Source organism: Choloepus didactylus, chromosome 10, assembly GCF_015220235.1.
Source record: "Choloepus didactylus isolate mChoDid1 chromosome 10, mChoDid1.pri, whole genome shotgun sequence".
Lineage (NCBI taxonomy): Eukaryota > Metazoa > Chordata > Mammalia > Pilosa > Megalonychidae > Choloepus > Choloepus didactylus.
Window position 1 is genome coordinate 46,007,958 of NC_051316.1, and position 17,738 is coordinate 46,025,695.

The 17,738-nt window shown below is 36.8% G+C and overlaps 1 protein-coding gene across 2 annotated transcripts in view; it reads right to left on the reverse strand.

The window, feature by feature from the left end:
* The window catches only part of SMC5 (structural maintenance of chromosomes 5), a 177,178-nt gene that overhangs the window by 101,886 nt on the left and 57,554 nt on the right, over positions 1–17,738 (reverse strand). For both annotated transcript variants that reach the window (XM_037796904.1, XM_037796903.1), the window contains exons 4-5: positions 1,637–1,799; positions 502–636 (exon numbers count right to left, since the gene is read on the reverse strand). In XM_037796904.1, coding sequence (XP_037652832.1) covers positions 502–636; positions 1,637–1,799 — 298 coding nt within the window. The remainder of the gene's footprint in view (positions 1–501; positions 637–1,636; positions 1,800–17,738) is intronic.

The window sequence follows — 17,738 nt, forward strand, 5'->3', positions numbered from 1 at the left end:
TTATATGTTCATAAACAGTGAAAATAAAAACTCAACCCTGCAACTGAATGTCTTACAAAGTCTACCCTCAAGCAACTGAGAAAATATACAAAACTGGGTTCAATGGAGGTGCTATATAAAAAGTTCCATGATATCTGCTGTATTACCCATACCCTTCCAAGATGCCTGGCACACGGTAGATCTTTAATAAACATTGAATGTATGAAAAAGAATAAAATTGTAACTTCCTAAGGAAAAAAAATGATAAAATGCTGATTCCTTAGAAATTCAATTAATAAGTATTTGCTGAAATGATAGTCAAATTTTCCAGATTTTATATTATCAAATCAATTCTCATTTTGTCAGTTATTTTACTTGATGTTATTAGCAACACAATCCTGGATGAAAAATACAACAAAAATATAAATTCGCTCAATGAATCAGAGCAATATTCACTCTTTCACATTTTCAGACTTAAAATTCAGTGGGGGAAAATAAAATGGGTTGTCTAATTATAAATACCTCTAATTGTTTTTCTTTCTCCCTGAAGTTTTTGAGTTCACAGTGAAACCTGTGCATTTCTGGAGGACCAACTGACTTCTCAGTAGCTTCAAGGAGTTCAATTTTGCTGAGTTTAGCAAATTCCCCAACTTTGTCCTAGAGCACAAAAATTAAATATCAGCAACTATTATCATTTATAAATATCTTCAAAATGTATTTCACTTGATGAACTTTGTCAAGATGAAACTCCTTTAAGAAAAACAACTTTGATAAGTGAAATCTTACTAAAAACCCAAGACCTTTCAAATATCTTAAAAATAATAAAAACAAACTTAGGGAATGAATTATCATCCTTTTCAGATAAGTTAAAAATTGTGTCAATACTTCCAGGTTGAAATGTTAACATACATATAATAGTTTTTGTGAAAAGGAGAAAAAAAAAAATCCCTTGGATTGAAATGACCATTAAAAAAAATCTATCATACATTAGAATGTTATAAAAACTTTTTAAAAACGGGGCAAAATTAAACATCCACTTTCAAAAGATAGTCTGATTATCAGCTTATGAATGCAAAAAATGTTGCAATTTTAAAAATGTATTTAATTTGGACATACGTAATCAAAATCATGGTTTCTGACAAAAAATAAAATAAACTATACTTCAGTAAATAGACTATAAGATAAATTTAAAAGATACCTGATGTTAGCATTTAACATGCATTATCAGGAATTTTTATTGTAACCGAACAAACTTATAGTAAGATTTTAGAAGGTATGCTGTAGACTTAGACTTAAGAGTTTAGCAAATCAAATATTTTATATAAACAAATCATTAATTAAAATGTTGTTTATCAATACAATTTTAGAAGCTGACAAATGGGAAGCACCGAACTATCCAAGTTATCTTTGTACTTAAAACTAATACAACTATATTTCTTTTAAAATACCCTATAATCTAGATTATTTATTAATTGAAATTTGTCAAATTATTACAATTTAGTAAGCTAATACTAATACTGAAAAGTGATGAAATGTTACCTTTTATAAAGCACTGTTAGATTTATGAGTGTTATATTCAATTTAAATAGCAATCATTACAAGATTCCTTGAAAAAGTATACAAAATTTTTCCATCTTTACATTTATTTTTTTCATACCTGAGGGAGAAACTGGCAAAGATTGCCTACTTGAATATTTAAGGCTGCAACCTGCTCTTCTACTACTCTCTGGGTTGTAGATTTTTTGTTGATGAACCAAAAGGACTGATTTTTTGCCACATCAATCTCACGGGTGATTACAAGATTTCCAGAAGTCCTGAACCTAGTTAAAAATAATTTAAAAGACCTTTATATTCAAAATACATACATTATTTAAAAAATAAAATTTCCAACATTCTCTTACACCAAAGGTTGCCAGTTAGATTTATTAGAATTTTTAGTCCTTTTGATATTTTGGCCCTTCCAAAGAAGGAAGTTTTGACATCTTATTAGTAGTAATACATAATTGCTCACATATAAGTTACTTATTTCAACATTCAAAATTAAACTGATAAATAAAATGAAAACAAAACTGCCAGAAGATTCATATATCTGGAGTTCCTTATCCTTTAATCATTATGTCATTCTTCAATCACATGCATTCACTGCAATGCAAAATGGGTGGTATATTAAAGCATACAATAGTTAAACCATGAAACACCCGACCCCCTGGAAAATGTATGAATGAAAACCAACTCTTGCATGAACACCTGCAGAAATCAAAACTAGCCTGCCCGCACAGGTGACCCATGGCTTCCTTAACATGTACTCCACTCTGAATTCAATGGAGACTATTATCATACGGCTTTAAAGGAACATTAAGCAATACAGAATCTGAAAGAAGGTATTCACTTATTTCTTGCTTTTAGAAGTACTACTGCTTCACACCTCCCATCTATTCTTCCATCTTCTACACTGGGAATCAGAAGCATGTGGTAGAAAGATAAATTATCCAATGGCTAAGTGACAGTGATAATTTGTAAATGTAGTATATAAATATTATACTGTAATCATAACATTTCAAAACAGTAAGATTTTAGAACTAAAATAAAAAGTAATGTTAAACGTTCCTTTCCAGAATGACAACTGTGGTAAACAACTAAAAATAATAGATAAAATATTAAAACATCTTCATAAATGCATTGATGAGTTAACCATGAAAGTAAGGAATTCTGGGCAAAATCCCAGGGGAGGTGGGAACCCAAGAATGAAAAGTGAAACTGCTTTCACCTTGAGGCTTTCTGTCCAACTAGGTGATCCTGAGCATTCATAATTCCCTGATCCTGGGGTGGTAGAAGGGCTACACTAAAAGCTCAGAGCTACTCAAGGTAGGAAGTCTAATAAAAAAAAAAACCCACCCCTAAAGGGCTATACCCTCTGTGTGAGAATAAACTAGAAATACTACATTACGACCATCACTAGGAACAGAAAGAGAAATTGCTTGTCTTAAATTATGGCTTGAGCTGTGAAACAAACAAAAAAACTTCCCTCTGAGTGTTAATAACCACCAATCACCCCCAAATGGGTTTATATATTGAGGTTGGTGATCTAATGAAGAAGTTAAAAAATCCCCAACTTGAGAATTTTGGATATTGCGATCCTGGACTCAAAGTACTGAATGTCCTCTGAGACAGAAGTTAAAATTCCCTATGAGCAATCCATATTTATCCTTAAAGAATTAGCACAAAGTTCAAAAAGAAAGGAGCAGCTCACAAGAGCACACAAAAGAAAACAAGGCATTGGGAATAAGAATCAGTCAAAATAACATAAAGCAGAATCACAGTAGAATCAAGGGACCCAAATATAAAACATGTATGTTGACAGCTAAGGAGGCGGGGCAAGATGGCGGAGTGGTGAGCTGTGGGTTTTAGCTACTCCTCTGGGGCAGCTGGTAGATAGCCAGGAACCATGTGGAATGGACACTGCAGAGGATTCTGAGTTTGGAAACACATCATACAACATTCAGGAGCGCATGGAGCAGTTGAGATCAGCGAAATCTGTAAGTCCTCATGGCCAGGGGAGCCATGCCCCTCCCTGCCAGGCACAATCCCGAGGGAGGAGGGGCCATAGGTGCTGGGAACTAGGAGGGAGAACTGCAGTTGCAAAACTGAATAAAAAACTCAGACTGCTAAACAAAACTTCCAACCATAGATAAACTGAGACCAGACACCTAAGAATCTGGGAGCAGTCAGCCCAGTGGAGAGGAGACAGGGCTAGCAAAAACAACAAATGATACACAAAGCTGGTTTTTCTGGTTTCTTGATTGTTCCTCAGTTGCTCTCCAACACCTTGTCTTTTTGCATTTCAATAGACTATCAGAACTGCAAGGACTGAATTAAAGGGCCTTTCTTTAAATAGTTTATACTGGGCCCTTCTTTTCTCTTTTTTTTTTTTATCTTTTTATCTTTTTTAAAAAATACTCTAAGTAGCCCATTACAGAAAGCCTCAAAGACTTCCAACTTGGGCCCAGCCAGAAACAGAGCTAAGACAGCTTTGAGAGACAAAGCAATAAGTCTAGTAGAGGAGAAAATTCCCTCAAGACCATAACTTCCCTAAGAAAAGGGGGCGGGGAGTGCATAGCCCAGCTCCAGTGGCAGCCCTCCTTTAGGGAACTCAGACCCCAGGGGCTGGAATTCAGAAACCAGCTTCAGTCAGCCACGTCCCCAACAGGATCAGGGTCACCAGGAGAACTAAAGGTTCCATACCTCCTCACACTGGTTGGGGAGCTGCAGGCTGGCAAACACCACCTGCCAGACAGCAAAGGAAAAGCAGAGTCTAAAGGCCTCACAGGAGGGTGTCATTCTCAGGGAAACTCCATACACTCCTCCTGAGACCCAGGCATCTCTGGACTGGGAAAACCTGACTGTGGTCAACCATATTTGAGGATACCCTCTCACAAAAAGGCTACATAGAGGCAGGGCAAGAAACAGAAAAACAAGAGGTGAAAAACTCTGATCAACTAAATAGAACCTAAGTTAGAGGCCTAGAATAAGCCGAACGGAACACCAAAGGTTAGAGAAAGAGCCGCCAACAAGAAAACCCTAGGTAAAAGAGTGAAAATGAGCTCCAGAATAAACTAATCAAGACAGTCAGATGCCTAGACAGCTCAAGATAACGATCCATACCTGGAAACGTGAAAATATGGACTAGCCAGAGGAACAAACTAATAGTTCAACCGAGATACAGGAGTTAAGGCAACTAATGCTAAATCAATTCAATGAACTGAAAGAAGAAATAATTAAAGACGTTCAAACAAATCCCCTAAATCAATTCAAAAATCAAGTTTATGAACAGAGGAAAGATACAGCAAAAGAGATGAAGGATAAAAGGAAGACACTGGATGACCGTAAAGAAGAATTCATAAACTTGAAAAAAAAATACACGGTAAAACTTAAGGGAATGAAGGGCATAATGGAGGAGATGAAAAAGACAATGGAACAATACACAGTAGATTTGAATAGGCAGAAGAAAAGATCATGAATTGGAAGACCAGACATTTGAATTCATACACACAAAAGAAAAGATGGTGAAAAGAATAGAAAAATATGAGCAGAGTCTTAGGAGCTGAGTGACAACATGAACCCCAAGAATATATGTGGCATGACTATCCCAGAGGGAGAAGAGAGGGGAAAAGGGGCAGAAAGAATAATAGAAGAAATTTTCACTGAAAATTTCCCAACTTTTATGAAAGACAGAAAACTACAGACTCAAGAAATACTGCATACCCCAAACAGAATAGATTCCAACAGACCTACTCCAAGACACTGATCACATTGTCCAATGTCAAAGACACAGAGAGAATTCTGAAAGCAGCAAGAGAAAAGCAATCCATCACATACAAGGGAAGCTCGATAAGACCACAGATTTCTCTGCAGAAATCATGGAGGCGAGAAAACAGTGGTATGATATATTTAAGATACTGAAAGAGAAAACTGCCAACAAATAATTCTATATCCAGCAAAACTGTCCTTCAAAAATGAGGGAGAGATTAAAATATTTTCAGTCAAACAGACACAGAGAGTTTGTGAATAAGAGACTGGAGCTACAAGAAATACTGAGGGAGTGCTACAGGCTGATAGGAAAAGACAAGAGAGAGAGGTTTGGAAAGGAGTATAGAAATGAAGATTATCAGGAAGGGTAAGAGGAGAGAGAGGGAAAAAATAAGACATGACATATAAAATCCAAAAGACAAAATGGTAGAAGAAAGTATTGCCCTTATAGCAATAACACTAAATGTTAATGGATTAAACTTCCCAATAAAAAGACACAGACTGGCAGAATGGATTAAAAAACAGGACCCATCTATATGCTGTCTACAAGAAACTCACTTCAGACACAGGACAAAAATAGGCTGAAAGTGAAAGGTCAGAAAAAGATATTTCATGAAAACAACAACCAGAAAAAAGCAAGACTAGCTATATTAATATCAGACAAATTAAGACTTCAAAAGTAAAACAATTAAAAGAGACAAACAAGGACACTATATATTAATAAAAGGGTCAATTCATCAAGGAAAACATAGCAATCAAATATTTATGGACCCAGACAGAGTGCCCCCAAATTCATGAGACAAACACTGTGAACAGTGAAAGGATAAGTAAATAACTCTACAATAATAGCTGGAAATTTCAATACACTGCTCTCATCATAGAACATCTAGACAGAGGATCAATAACAAAATGGAGATGATGCATTATACGTTAAAGGAACTAGACTTGACAGACATTTATAGAACACTACACCTCAAAACAACAGGACACAAGTTTTTCTCAAGTGCTCATGGAAGATTCTCTAGGAAACACCACATGCTGGGTCATAAAATGAGTCTCAACAAACTTAAAAATACTGATATTAGAAAAAACACTTTCTTGGATCAAAAAAGAATGAAGTTGGAAATAAATAACAGGAAGAAGACTGTAAACTTCACAAATATATGGGGACTAAACAACACACTCTTAGAAAACCAGTAGGTAAAGGAAGAAATTACAAGAGAAATTAGTCAACATCTCAAGGCAAATGACAATGAAAACACAACATATCAAAACTTATGGGATGTAGCAAAGGCAGTGATGAGGGAAATTCACTGCCCTAAACACCTATATTAAAAGAGAAGAGGGAGAGAGGGAAGATGGTGGCATAGAGAGAAGTCGAAGTTAAGTAGTCCCCCTGGAACAACTAAAAAAAAAACCAGAAACAACTAGTAAATAATCCGGAATAACTGCGGGGGGAAAAACGAGACTGTCCACTCATCATACACTAACCTGAATCGGGAGGAATGCCTGAGATCACAGCATAAAATCTGTAAGTCAAACCTGTGGATCCAAGTCGTGAGACCCCCCCACCCCATAGCCCAAGCTGCAAAGCCTCGTGGTGCCAGAGAGAAGCTCTCTCGCAGCAAGCGAATATAGCTCAGCTGAGCTCCAACTGGGGTTTTAAGTAGCGAGTGTGAACTGCTCACTACAGGAATGAATCCCCAAAAAAAACAGACAGAGGCTTTGGGTGACGACTGACCTTGGAGAGCTGGAAGGTCACCTCGGACTAGGTCTGAAGGGGACTATCTGTTTCTTTTTCGGCTCAGTGGAGGCACTGAGTCACTTCCCAGTGCTGTGACTCAGAGAAGGGTGGAGATAGCACAAGCAGAGAGAGAGACCACTGAAATGCAAATGAACCCCCCCTAGGGGTTCTATCTTCTCTAAGAGGAAAGGGGTGGGGACCTTTGCATTCAGAACCAGACCACAGAGCCTGGGAAAACATGGCCATACCTCCTCACACCAGTCAAGAATTACAGGCTAACAGGCGCCACCTGCTGGGCAGAAAAGCCCAGTGACCTGAGGCATCACAGAGTGTACCAATTTTCTAAGACACACCCTCAGGAAAAGCGGATACTGAATATTTCTTCCTTCTGGGACCTGAGCCTGTTCTGGTCTGGGAAAACCTGATGGGGTAACCAAGGAAACCATGACTAGACAACAGAAAACTACAACTTACACTAAGAAAAAGGAAGTATGGCCCAGTCAAAGAAACAAACTTACACTTCAACTGAGAAATAGGAATTGAAACAACTGATAATAAATCAATTCAAAAAGTTTAGGAAGATATGGCCAAAGAGCTGAACTGTATAATGAAAACACTGGACATACATAAAGTAGAAATTGAAAGTTCGAAAAACCAACTGGCAGAACCCATAGAAGTGAAAGGCACAACACAAGAGATGAAAGACACAATGGAAACATACAACAGCAGATCTCGAGGCAGAAGTAAACACTCAGGAACTGGAGATCAAGGCACCTGAAAGCCTACACACAAAAGAACAGATAGAGAAAAGAATGGAAAAATACGAGCAACGTCTCCAGGAACTTAAGGACAAAACAAAAAGCAGAAGGACAAGAGAAGGGAAAAGTGGCAGAAGCAATAATAGAGGAAATAATCAATGAAAATTTCCCATCTCTTTTGAAAGACATAAAGTTACAGATCCAAGAAGCGCAGCATACCTGAAACAGAATACATCTGAATAGGCCTACAAACAAGACACTTAATAATCAGATTACCAAACGTCAAAGATAAAGAGAGAATCCTGAATGTAGCAAGAGAGAAGCGATCTATCACATACAAAGGAAGCTTAATAAGACTATGTGTGGATTTCTCAACAGAAACCATGGAGGCAAGAAGGAAGTGAGGTGATATATTTAAGGTACTAAAAGAAAAATCATCAACCAAGAATCCTATATCCAGCAAAACTATCCTTCAGATATGAGGGAGAGCTTAAAATATTCTCTGACAAACAGACAATGACAGAGTTTGTGAACAAGATACCTGCTCTACAGGAAATACCAACGAAAGCACAGCAGACAGAAAGGAAAAGACAGGAGTGAGAGGTTTGGGAAACAATTTTGGGAGATACTAGCACAGCAATGTAAGTACATTGAACAAAGATGACTGTGAATATGGTTGAAAGAGGAAGGGTGGGACCATGTGGAACACCAAAACAAAAGACAAATGATAAAGACTGGGACTGTGTAACTCAGGGCAACCTAGGGTGCTCAACGATGGTAAGAAAAGATACAAATAAGTTTTTACATGAGGTAGAACAAATGAATGTCAACACTGAAAGGTGTTAAAAATAAGGTGGGATTGGGGGGAAAATACAATCAATGCAAACTAGAGACTATAATTAACAGAAACGTTGTATTATGCTTCCTTTAATGTAACAAAGGCAATATACCAAAGCTAAATGCATATGGGGGGTGGGAGTGGGGAACACGGGAAGGGTATGGGACTCCTGGCATTTGTGCTGCTGTCTGACTCTTTATTCTACTTTAGGTTAATACTATCTTTCCTTTTGTCGATTCTAGCTATCAAGTTGCTTTTTTTGTTTGCTTGTTTTTCTCTCTCTTTTCTTTTTCTTTTGCCTCTCTGCATTCTTTGACTCTTCCTCCGTCTTTGTGGAAGAAATGGAGATGTCCTTATATAGAGAGTGGCGATGGTGCTCAATACATAAATACATGACTATGCGGAGAACCAACAATTGTTTACTTAGGACAGAATGTATGGTGTGTGAACAAAACCATCTTAAAAGAAATGGGTTGATGAAGAAACCTTGAGGGCACTATATTGAGTGAAATAAGACAGACACATAAAGGCAAATATTGCACGGTCTCACTGATATGAACTAATTGTAATATATAAACTCAAAGACATGAAATGTAAGTTACCAGGATATAGGAAAGAGGCTAAAGAATGGGGAGCAGTTGCTTATGATGAGCTGAATGTTCAACTAAGGGGAACTTAAATGTTTGGAAATGGACAGGGGTGATGGTAGCATGTTGTGAGAATAACAGTGCTGAAAGGTGTGTGAAGGTGGTGGAAAGGGCAAGCTCAGAGTCATGCATGTCACCAAAAGGAAAGTTGGAGGTTAAAAGATGGAAATGTATAAAACAGTGAATCCTGTGGTGGACAATGTCTGTGATTAACTATACAAATATTAGAAATCTCTCTCATGAACTAGAACAAACGTATGTCACTATAACTAGAAGTTAAGAATAGAGAGGCATATAGGGAAAAAAATACCTATCGCAAAGTATATACTACAGTTAGTAGTATTTTAACATTCTTTTGTCAACAGTAACAAATTTTGTACTATACCAAAACTATGAATCAATAATGGAGGGGGGCGTGGTTAGGGGTATGGGAGGATCTGAGTTTCCTTTTTTTTGTCTTTATTTCTTTTCTGGAGTAGTGAAAATGTTCTAAAAATTGAAAAAAAATTAACTGTGGTGATGGATGCACAGCTGTATGTTGGTCCCGTGGGCAATGGATTGTACACTTTGGATCTTTGGATAGTTGTATGGTACCTGAACAATCTCAAAAAAAAAAAAAAAAAAAAAGAATAACAGCTAAACTCTACAGTGTGCTTAGTGTCACAGTTTATTTACATTTGGTGCAAACTCCTTATCTAGGCAGAGACTGCTAGCAAACAGTTCAGGTTCCAGCAACTTCTCTGGGCCACTCTTTGAGTAGTATGGTACCACACCACTGGGGTTTGAACACAAACCTAACACTTAGTATAAGCAGACTCTGAGCTAGACTCAAAGAATATGAATGCTTATGTGAAATATGTTCAGGGTCTCTTTAATCACTTATATGTTTCTCTTCAATCAAACAACTAATAGTTACTGAGACTGACAATGTACAAGGCATTAAAAAAGGAGGCAGGGAGAATTTTAAAAATCAGGAAGTTTGCCATCTGAATGTAGAGGAAGAAAAACTAAATGCAAATAAACTAAGAATACTTAGGGATAAAAAAAAACAAAAAAACTTTTTTTTCTGTAGTAATCAATATGTTCAAGTGCTGACTGTGGTGATAAATGCACAATGGTATGATGATACCATGAACAACTGATTGTACATTGTGGATAATTATATGATATGTGAATATAGCTCTATAGAATTGTATGGAAAAATATAAACAGTGATAAAAGTGCTGGAGAAAACATGGAGAGAAGGATGTACATATTTACTGTTGGTCAGGAGGCAGAATGGTATAGCCTTTCTGGAGGACAGTGGGGTGGTTACACACAAAGTTAAGTACGTGGGTGCCATAAGGTCCTGCAACCTCATTAGGCGGCATTTACTTGAAGAATCTGAGAGCAGGGACATTAATGGACATTTGCACACTGGTGTTTATGGAGAAAGTATACATGATTTGCAATGGGTGGAGTTGGCCTAAGGGTACACTGATTGAGGAACAGAATGGTGAACTGTTGTGTGTGCATACAAGGAAGTACCGAAGTACTGTGAGAAAGAGTGAAGCTGTGAGACATGCAACAAGGTGAATGGAACCTGTAGACAGTATTTTGAGTGAACTATGCCAGAAACAAAGGCAAACACTATAATGCCTCAACAATACGGACCAACTACAATGTGTAAATCAGAATTGAACCTTAGAGCACAGCTTATCAGGGGAACAATTATTGTAATGGTCTCTAGATTGTGAGCTCTTATAGCAGTCAAATCTGTTCATGAATTGTAATGGCTATCTCCAAATTCTGTGCCGGTTTGAATGTATTATGCCCCCCAGAAAAAGCCATGTTATTTGATGCAATCTTGTGGGGCAGACGGTTTAGTGCTGAGTAGACTGGAATCTTTTGAGTGTTTCCATGGAGATGTGACCCACCCAACTTTAGGTGGTAACTCTGATTAGATCATTTCCATGGAGATGTGGCCCCGCCCATTCAGCATGGGCCTTGATTACTGGAGCACTATATAAGCTCAGACAGAAGGAACAGCTTGCTACAGCCAAGAGGAACACTTTGAAGAATGCACAGGAGCTGAGAGAGGAACTGCAGTTTACAGAGACATTTTGGAGATGGCCTTTGAAAGCTGACTTTTGCTCTGGAGAAGCTGAGAGAGGACAAATGCCCCAAGAGCAACTGAGAGTGACATTTTTTGAGGAACTGCAGCCTAGAGAGGAACATCCTGGGAGAAGGCCATTTTGAACCCACAACTTTGGAGCAGACACCAGCAACATGCCTTCCCAGCTAACAGAGGTTTTCCGGACACCACTGGCCATCCTCCAGTGAAGGTACCTGATTGCTGATGTGTTACCTTGGACACTTTATGGCCCTAAGACTGTAACTGTGTAACCAAATAAACCCCCTTTTACAAAAGCCAATCCATCTCTGATGTTTTGCATTCCGGCAACATTAGCAAACTAGAACAAGAAGCAAAAGAGGACTGAAAATGTAAGTAAACAATCATGGATGAGAAAAGAACCCAAGAGAATTGAATCTAGAATGCAACAGAGACCAAAAAAATGAACAATATGAAAAAGACATTAAGAGACATGGATGACTGATTAAGAAAACCTAACATCTCTGCAAGAGTTCTAAGAGGGAGGGAAGACAAAAGAATGGGACAGTGGCAATATGTGAAGAGATAACGGACAAGGACTTTCCAAAAATAATGAAAGACACCAAACCATAGACTTATGAAGTTCAAAGATTACTAAGTAAAATAAATAAAAAAATAAAACCACAACTAGATATGTGTCATGAAACTAAAAACACCAAAAACAAATAAATGATTTTAAAGCATCTCAAGAGAAAGACAATGATAACCTCCAAGAAACTAAGATTAGATTCACATCATAAGACAAAAGAATAATACTTTGAAGGTAGTAAAAAAAGAACCGTCAACTTTACACACCCCAAAAAGCACCTTTCAAGATTTAGAAGAAAATAACATTATTTCAGACCAACCCATGCCAACAGAAAATTCTCATTAGAAGAAACTTTAAAGAATGTACTTCTGTCAGAAAGTGATCCCAGAGAAATCAGAAATGAAAGATGAATGAAAAGCAAAGCAAAGAGAAAATACATGGCATAATTTGAAACATTTACTGTATATATTGATAATAATTATTGTCTTGAGGAATTTTTTTTTAAAAGATAGAATTTAAAAAGCATGTGAGTTCAGAAAAGTTCTAAGGACTTCAACTGTTCAATAGGAGGATAAAGATGGTAATTTTAGACTCTGATAAATACTTATGTTAACAAAATTCTGGTAGTCACTAAAACATCAGAAGAATGCATCATATCCAAAACAACAAAGAAAGAAGAATGAACCAAACAAAAAATTCAAACCAAGAGAGGGAAAAAAGAAATAATGAAAAGTGGGACAAATAAAAAGCACAGAATTAGGGGGCAAAAATAAGTCCAAATATATGGTAATTAAAGGAAATAGAAATGGACTAAACGCTTTAAAGACTGGATGAAAAAATAAAATCCAGCTATACATGTTTAAATGAGAGACAAAGAATATAGAAAATTGGAAATTAATGAATGAAAAAAGATAACCAGGAAAATACTAAAAAGAGAAACTTGCTAACTATATCAATGGCAAATTAAATCAATTTTAAGGCAAAAAGCATCAAAAGATAAAAGAGATCAGTACATAATAACAAAAAGTTCAACTCAGCAGGAAGACAGAGCAATTTGAACATGAGATGCAACTAATGTCCTCAAAATATATACAGCAAAAATTAACAGTAGGGCAAGGGTAAACGACAAATCTCCCTAGAGGGATATCATAATACACCTTCCTTGGTAACAAAGGAATTGATCTGGCAACTGAAATCAGCAAAAATATATATAAGATTGAGCAATGTAATTAATAAACATGAACTAACAGACAAATATGGAACACTGAACCCAAGAACAGAATACTCATTCTTTCTACCAAATGAGGAATATTTACTAAAGCTCACTACAAAAACCTAGACTCAACAAATTTGAAAAAATTGGTAACATAAAGGCTTTTAACTTTTTTATCCACATTGCAATCAAAGTAGAAATCAATAATAAAACTATAAGAAAACCACTATGTTAGCATTAGAAACAACTTCTAATTAAGAATTCATAATGAAAATGAAGAAAATATTCAGAACTGAAAATTAGGAAAATACTATATATTCAAATAAGTGTGATGTAGCTAAAACAACTCTGAGAGGAAAATTTTTAATCTTAACTGTTTATACATTAGGGAAACAACAGACTGAAAATCAGTACAACATATGTGTATTCCAAGGAATGAGAAAAAGAACAAAAATTTAAAATTAAAGAAAAAAAAACTTAAGTTTCAAGAAGAATTAGTAAAGGTGTAATGAAATAGAAAACAATGATATAAGACAAAAATAACAATGCAAAAGTTGGTTCATTGAGAGGACTAAAAAAACTGACAAATCAATTTTTTCTAATCAAGAAAAAAAAAGGATAAAGGAAAGAGGGGACCATAACTACAGATGACACAAACAATAAATTTACAGAAGAGGATATTATTTACGCCAATAAAATTAAAAACTAAGATAACACAAAAGAATTCTAAGAGAAGTATAAATTATCACAGTGATTCAAAACAGGATAAACAATACATTACCATTAAATAAATTAAATCAGTAGTTTTAAAAAGAAAAACACACAAAAAAAACACAAAAACCCCAAGTCTGGATGATTTTAACCAGTAAGTTCTACCAAACATTCAAACACAATTATGTTGCACAAACAACTCCAGAGTAGAAAAAAATAAAAAACATACTCCCCAACTAATTTTTATGAGTCAAGTGTAACTTGCTTATTACAACCTGACAAGAATAGCTCTAGAAAGGAAAATTTCAGGATGATCCCACCCTTGAATACAGAAGCTAAAATCCTAAATATTAGAAAACTAAATCCAGCATTAAAAAAAATGACAATATAAAGTTCATCTAAGAATGCAAAGTTGGCCGAACATCAGAAAATTAATTAATCTGTCAACTAAAATAATATAATCAACTCAATAGATGTTGATAAAATTCACGAGCTATTCCTGATTAAAAGCACACCAAATTGTGGAAGATCCCCAACCAAATAAAGGGTATTTTCTAGAATCCTGCATTATCTCATTTCACTGTAACCACACTGGCATTCTGTTCCTCAGAAATCAAGCATATCCCACCTTGGATCCTTTGCACAAACTGTTCAATCGGACTGGAACACTCTACTTCCAGATCTTCTTATGCTTGGTTCCTTTTTATCATTCAGTTCTCACCTCAAACACAGCCTCAAGGGCACTTTTCTGAACACTCAATGGGAATAAACAAAACCATCCCTCCCCCTCAATCTCATCAAGGTTAACAATGAACTCAACAATGCTAAATCTAAATGTAAAGTCTTCATCCTTATTTTACTTAGCAGCATCAGACACAGGTATTCACTCCCTCCTCCTCAAATCATTCTCTTTACTTTGTTTCCTCTGATTCACTAGCAAAATTCTTCTGTCTCATCTAGTTTTTCCTATGCTCAACCTATTATAAATACTACAATCCAAAATAAATTATTAGTTCTTAGATATCTTCTTTCTTTATCCATACCTTCTCCATTGGTGATTTCATCCATCTCAATTTATTGACAATTCCCCAACTGTATTATGTTCAGCCCTATCTTCCCATGGAAACATAGGTTTATATATATAACTGTTCACATTTCTACCTAAATGTCTAATAGGCATCTCAAATCTTACTCCATGTTTTGATTCTGAAAAGCACTTTATTTTTTTTACATTTTAACATTTTTCAAATTGGGGCACATCTTTCAAACTGTGTTACATTTAATTGGAAGCTGCATCTTATAGACAGCAGCATCTTAAATTCAAATATGATCTACTCCAAAACGAACTTCTGTTTCTATCCCCAAAACTTCATGTAGCAGGTTTCTCAACCACAGTTAATGGGAACTCCACTATTCCTGCGACGCATACCAAATACCTTGGAGTCCTCCTTCATGCCTATCTCTCCCACACCCCACATCCAATTCATGGGCAAATCCTATGTGCTTCTATCTTTGAACTATATCTATAATCTGAACACTCCTTAACATCTCCGCTCCAACTATTACGATGGTCCAAGTTACCTTCATCTCTCATCTGGGTAATTATATTAGGTACTTAACAGTATCCTTGCTTTTAACTTTGCCCTTCTATCATCTATTCTCCACACAGCAACCCAACTGATCTGGTTAAAATTCAAGTTAGATCTTATTACTCTTCTGCTCAAAATCTATTGCTGAGGTGGGGCAAGATGGCAGCATACAGAGCTGTGGAAGTTAGTCAGTCCTCTAGAGAAACTAGTAAATAGCTAGGAACAACTAGTAAATAGTCTGGAAAAACTGTTGGGGGACATCTGTGACTGGACACATATTGTACACCAGCCCGGAATGGGTGGAATGGCTGAGAACACAGCATTGAACTGTAAGTAAAGCTCCCCAAACTGTGGAGGTGGTGCCCCTCCCACAACAGTACTGTAGGCTGAGCTGAAATACTTCCCTCTGGAAAAAAGAAGCTGGTTACCTGGAGCAAGGGAAAGTAACTCATTCAAGCTCCAACTGTGGTTATAATCAACAAATCTGTACTATTGAATACAAGCTACAAGCACAGACAAACCTGGAGAAAATAGGAAAGGAATCAGACATGAAAAATACATAAATAAATAAAACTGGAGGCTTTTGGAGACAGCTGAACTCAGAATACTGGAAAACAGCTGTGTCCCAAGAAAAGGGGCACAGAGAACCAGGTACCAACATGAGTTGACAGGTGAAACGGGGGGCTGGAGACTGAAAAGTGGCTTTTGCTTTTTTTCCTTTTTCCTCTCATTTTAAGCAGCTCATAAGAGAAATCCTCAGGGATTTTCAATTGTCAGCACTGACCCAGGCAGGGGTGGAATTAACAGGGTCAGAGAGACAAAGGAGGAATTCAAGTGTAGAAGATAACATCTTAAAAAGGCTGTATCTTTCCTAAGAAAAGGGGGGGTGAGGCCCAGCTCAAATGGCTGCCCTCTCAGAGAATTCAGACCCTGGGCTGGGGGTGGGGGGAGGGGGGACCAGAAACAACTTAAGTTTGGCTTCTGACACCCTCAGCGCAGCGAGCGCAGGGTCCACTGAGAATTAAAGGAACTGTACCTCTTTACACAAGTGCGGAGCTGCTGGCTGACAAGTGCCATCTGCTGGACAGGACAGGACAGGACCAAGTCTAGAGGCCTCACAGGAAAATCTGACAACCTTCTGGGTCTCATCCTCAAGGAAACCTGAAACTGATTACACTTTCCTCCTGAGACCTGGGCCTATCTGGTCTGGGAAAATCTGACTGGGGTAATCAAGGAAACAAGATGCCTAGACAACAAAAAATTATGAGTCACATTAGGAAAAATGAATATATGGCCCAAAGGAACAAATCTACCCTTCAACTGAGATTCAGGAAACCAACTAATTATTAATCACGCTAATTATTAATCAAACAAATCTAAAACAATCCAAAATCAAATCAACACGTTGGCGGAAGATATGGCAAAAGAGATGAAGGATATAAAGAAGACATTGGGTGAACATAAGGAAGAATTCGAAAGTCTGAAAAAAAAATTGGCAAAACTTATGGGAATCAAGGCACAATACAAGAGATGAAAACACAATGGAGATATACAGCAGCAGATTTGAAGAGGTGGGAAAAAGGATTTGTGAACTGGAGGACAGAACACTTGAAATCCTACACACAAAAGAACAGATAGGGAAAAGAATGGAAAAATATGAGCAGCGTCTGAGGGAACTGAACGACAACATGAAGCACATGAATCTACATGTCATAGGTGTCCCAGAAGAAGAAAAGGGAAAAGGGGAAGAAAGAATAATGGAGGAAATAATCACTGAAAATTTTCCATCTCATATGAAAGACATAAAATTAAAGATCCAAGAAGCGCGGCATACCCCAAACAAAATATATCCTAATAGACCTACACCAAGACACTTAATCAGATTATCAAATGTAAAAGACAAAGAGAGAATTCTGAAAGCAGCAACAGAAAAGCAATCCATCATACACATGGGAAACTTGATATGATGATGTGCAGATTTCTCAGTAGAAATCATGGAGGTGAGAAGGCAGTAGTATATTTAAAATACTGAAGGGGAAAAACTGACAACCAAGAATTCTATATCTGGCAAAACTGTCCTTCAAAAATCAGGGGAAGCTTAAAATATTCTCAGACACTGAGAGAGTTTGTGAACAAGATATCAGCTCTACAGGATAATAAAGGGAGCACTACAGACAGATAGGAAAAGACAGGAGATGGAAGTTTAGAGCACAATACTGGGCGATGGCAGCATAATAATGTAAGTATACTGAATAAAGATGTGTGAGTACG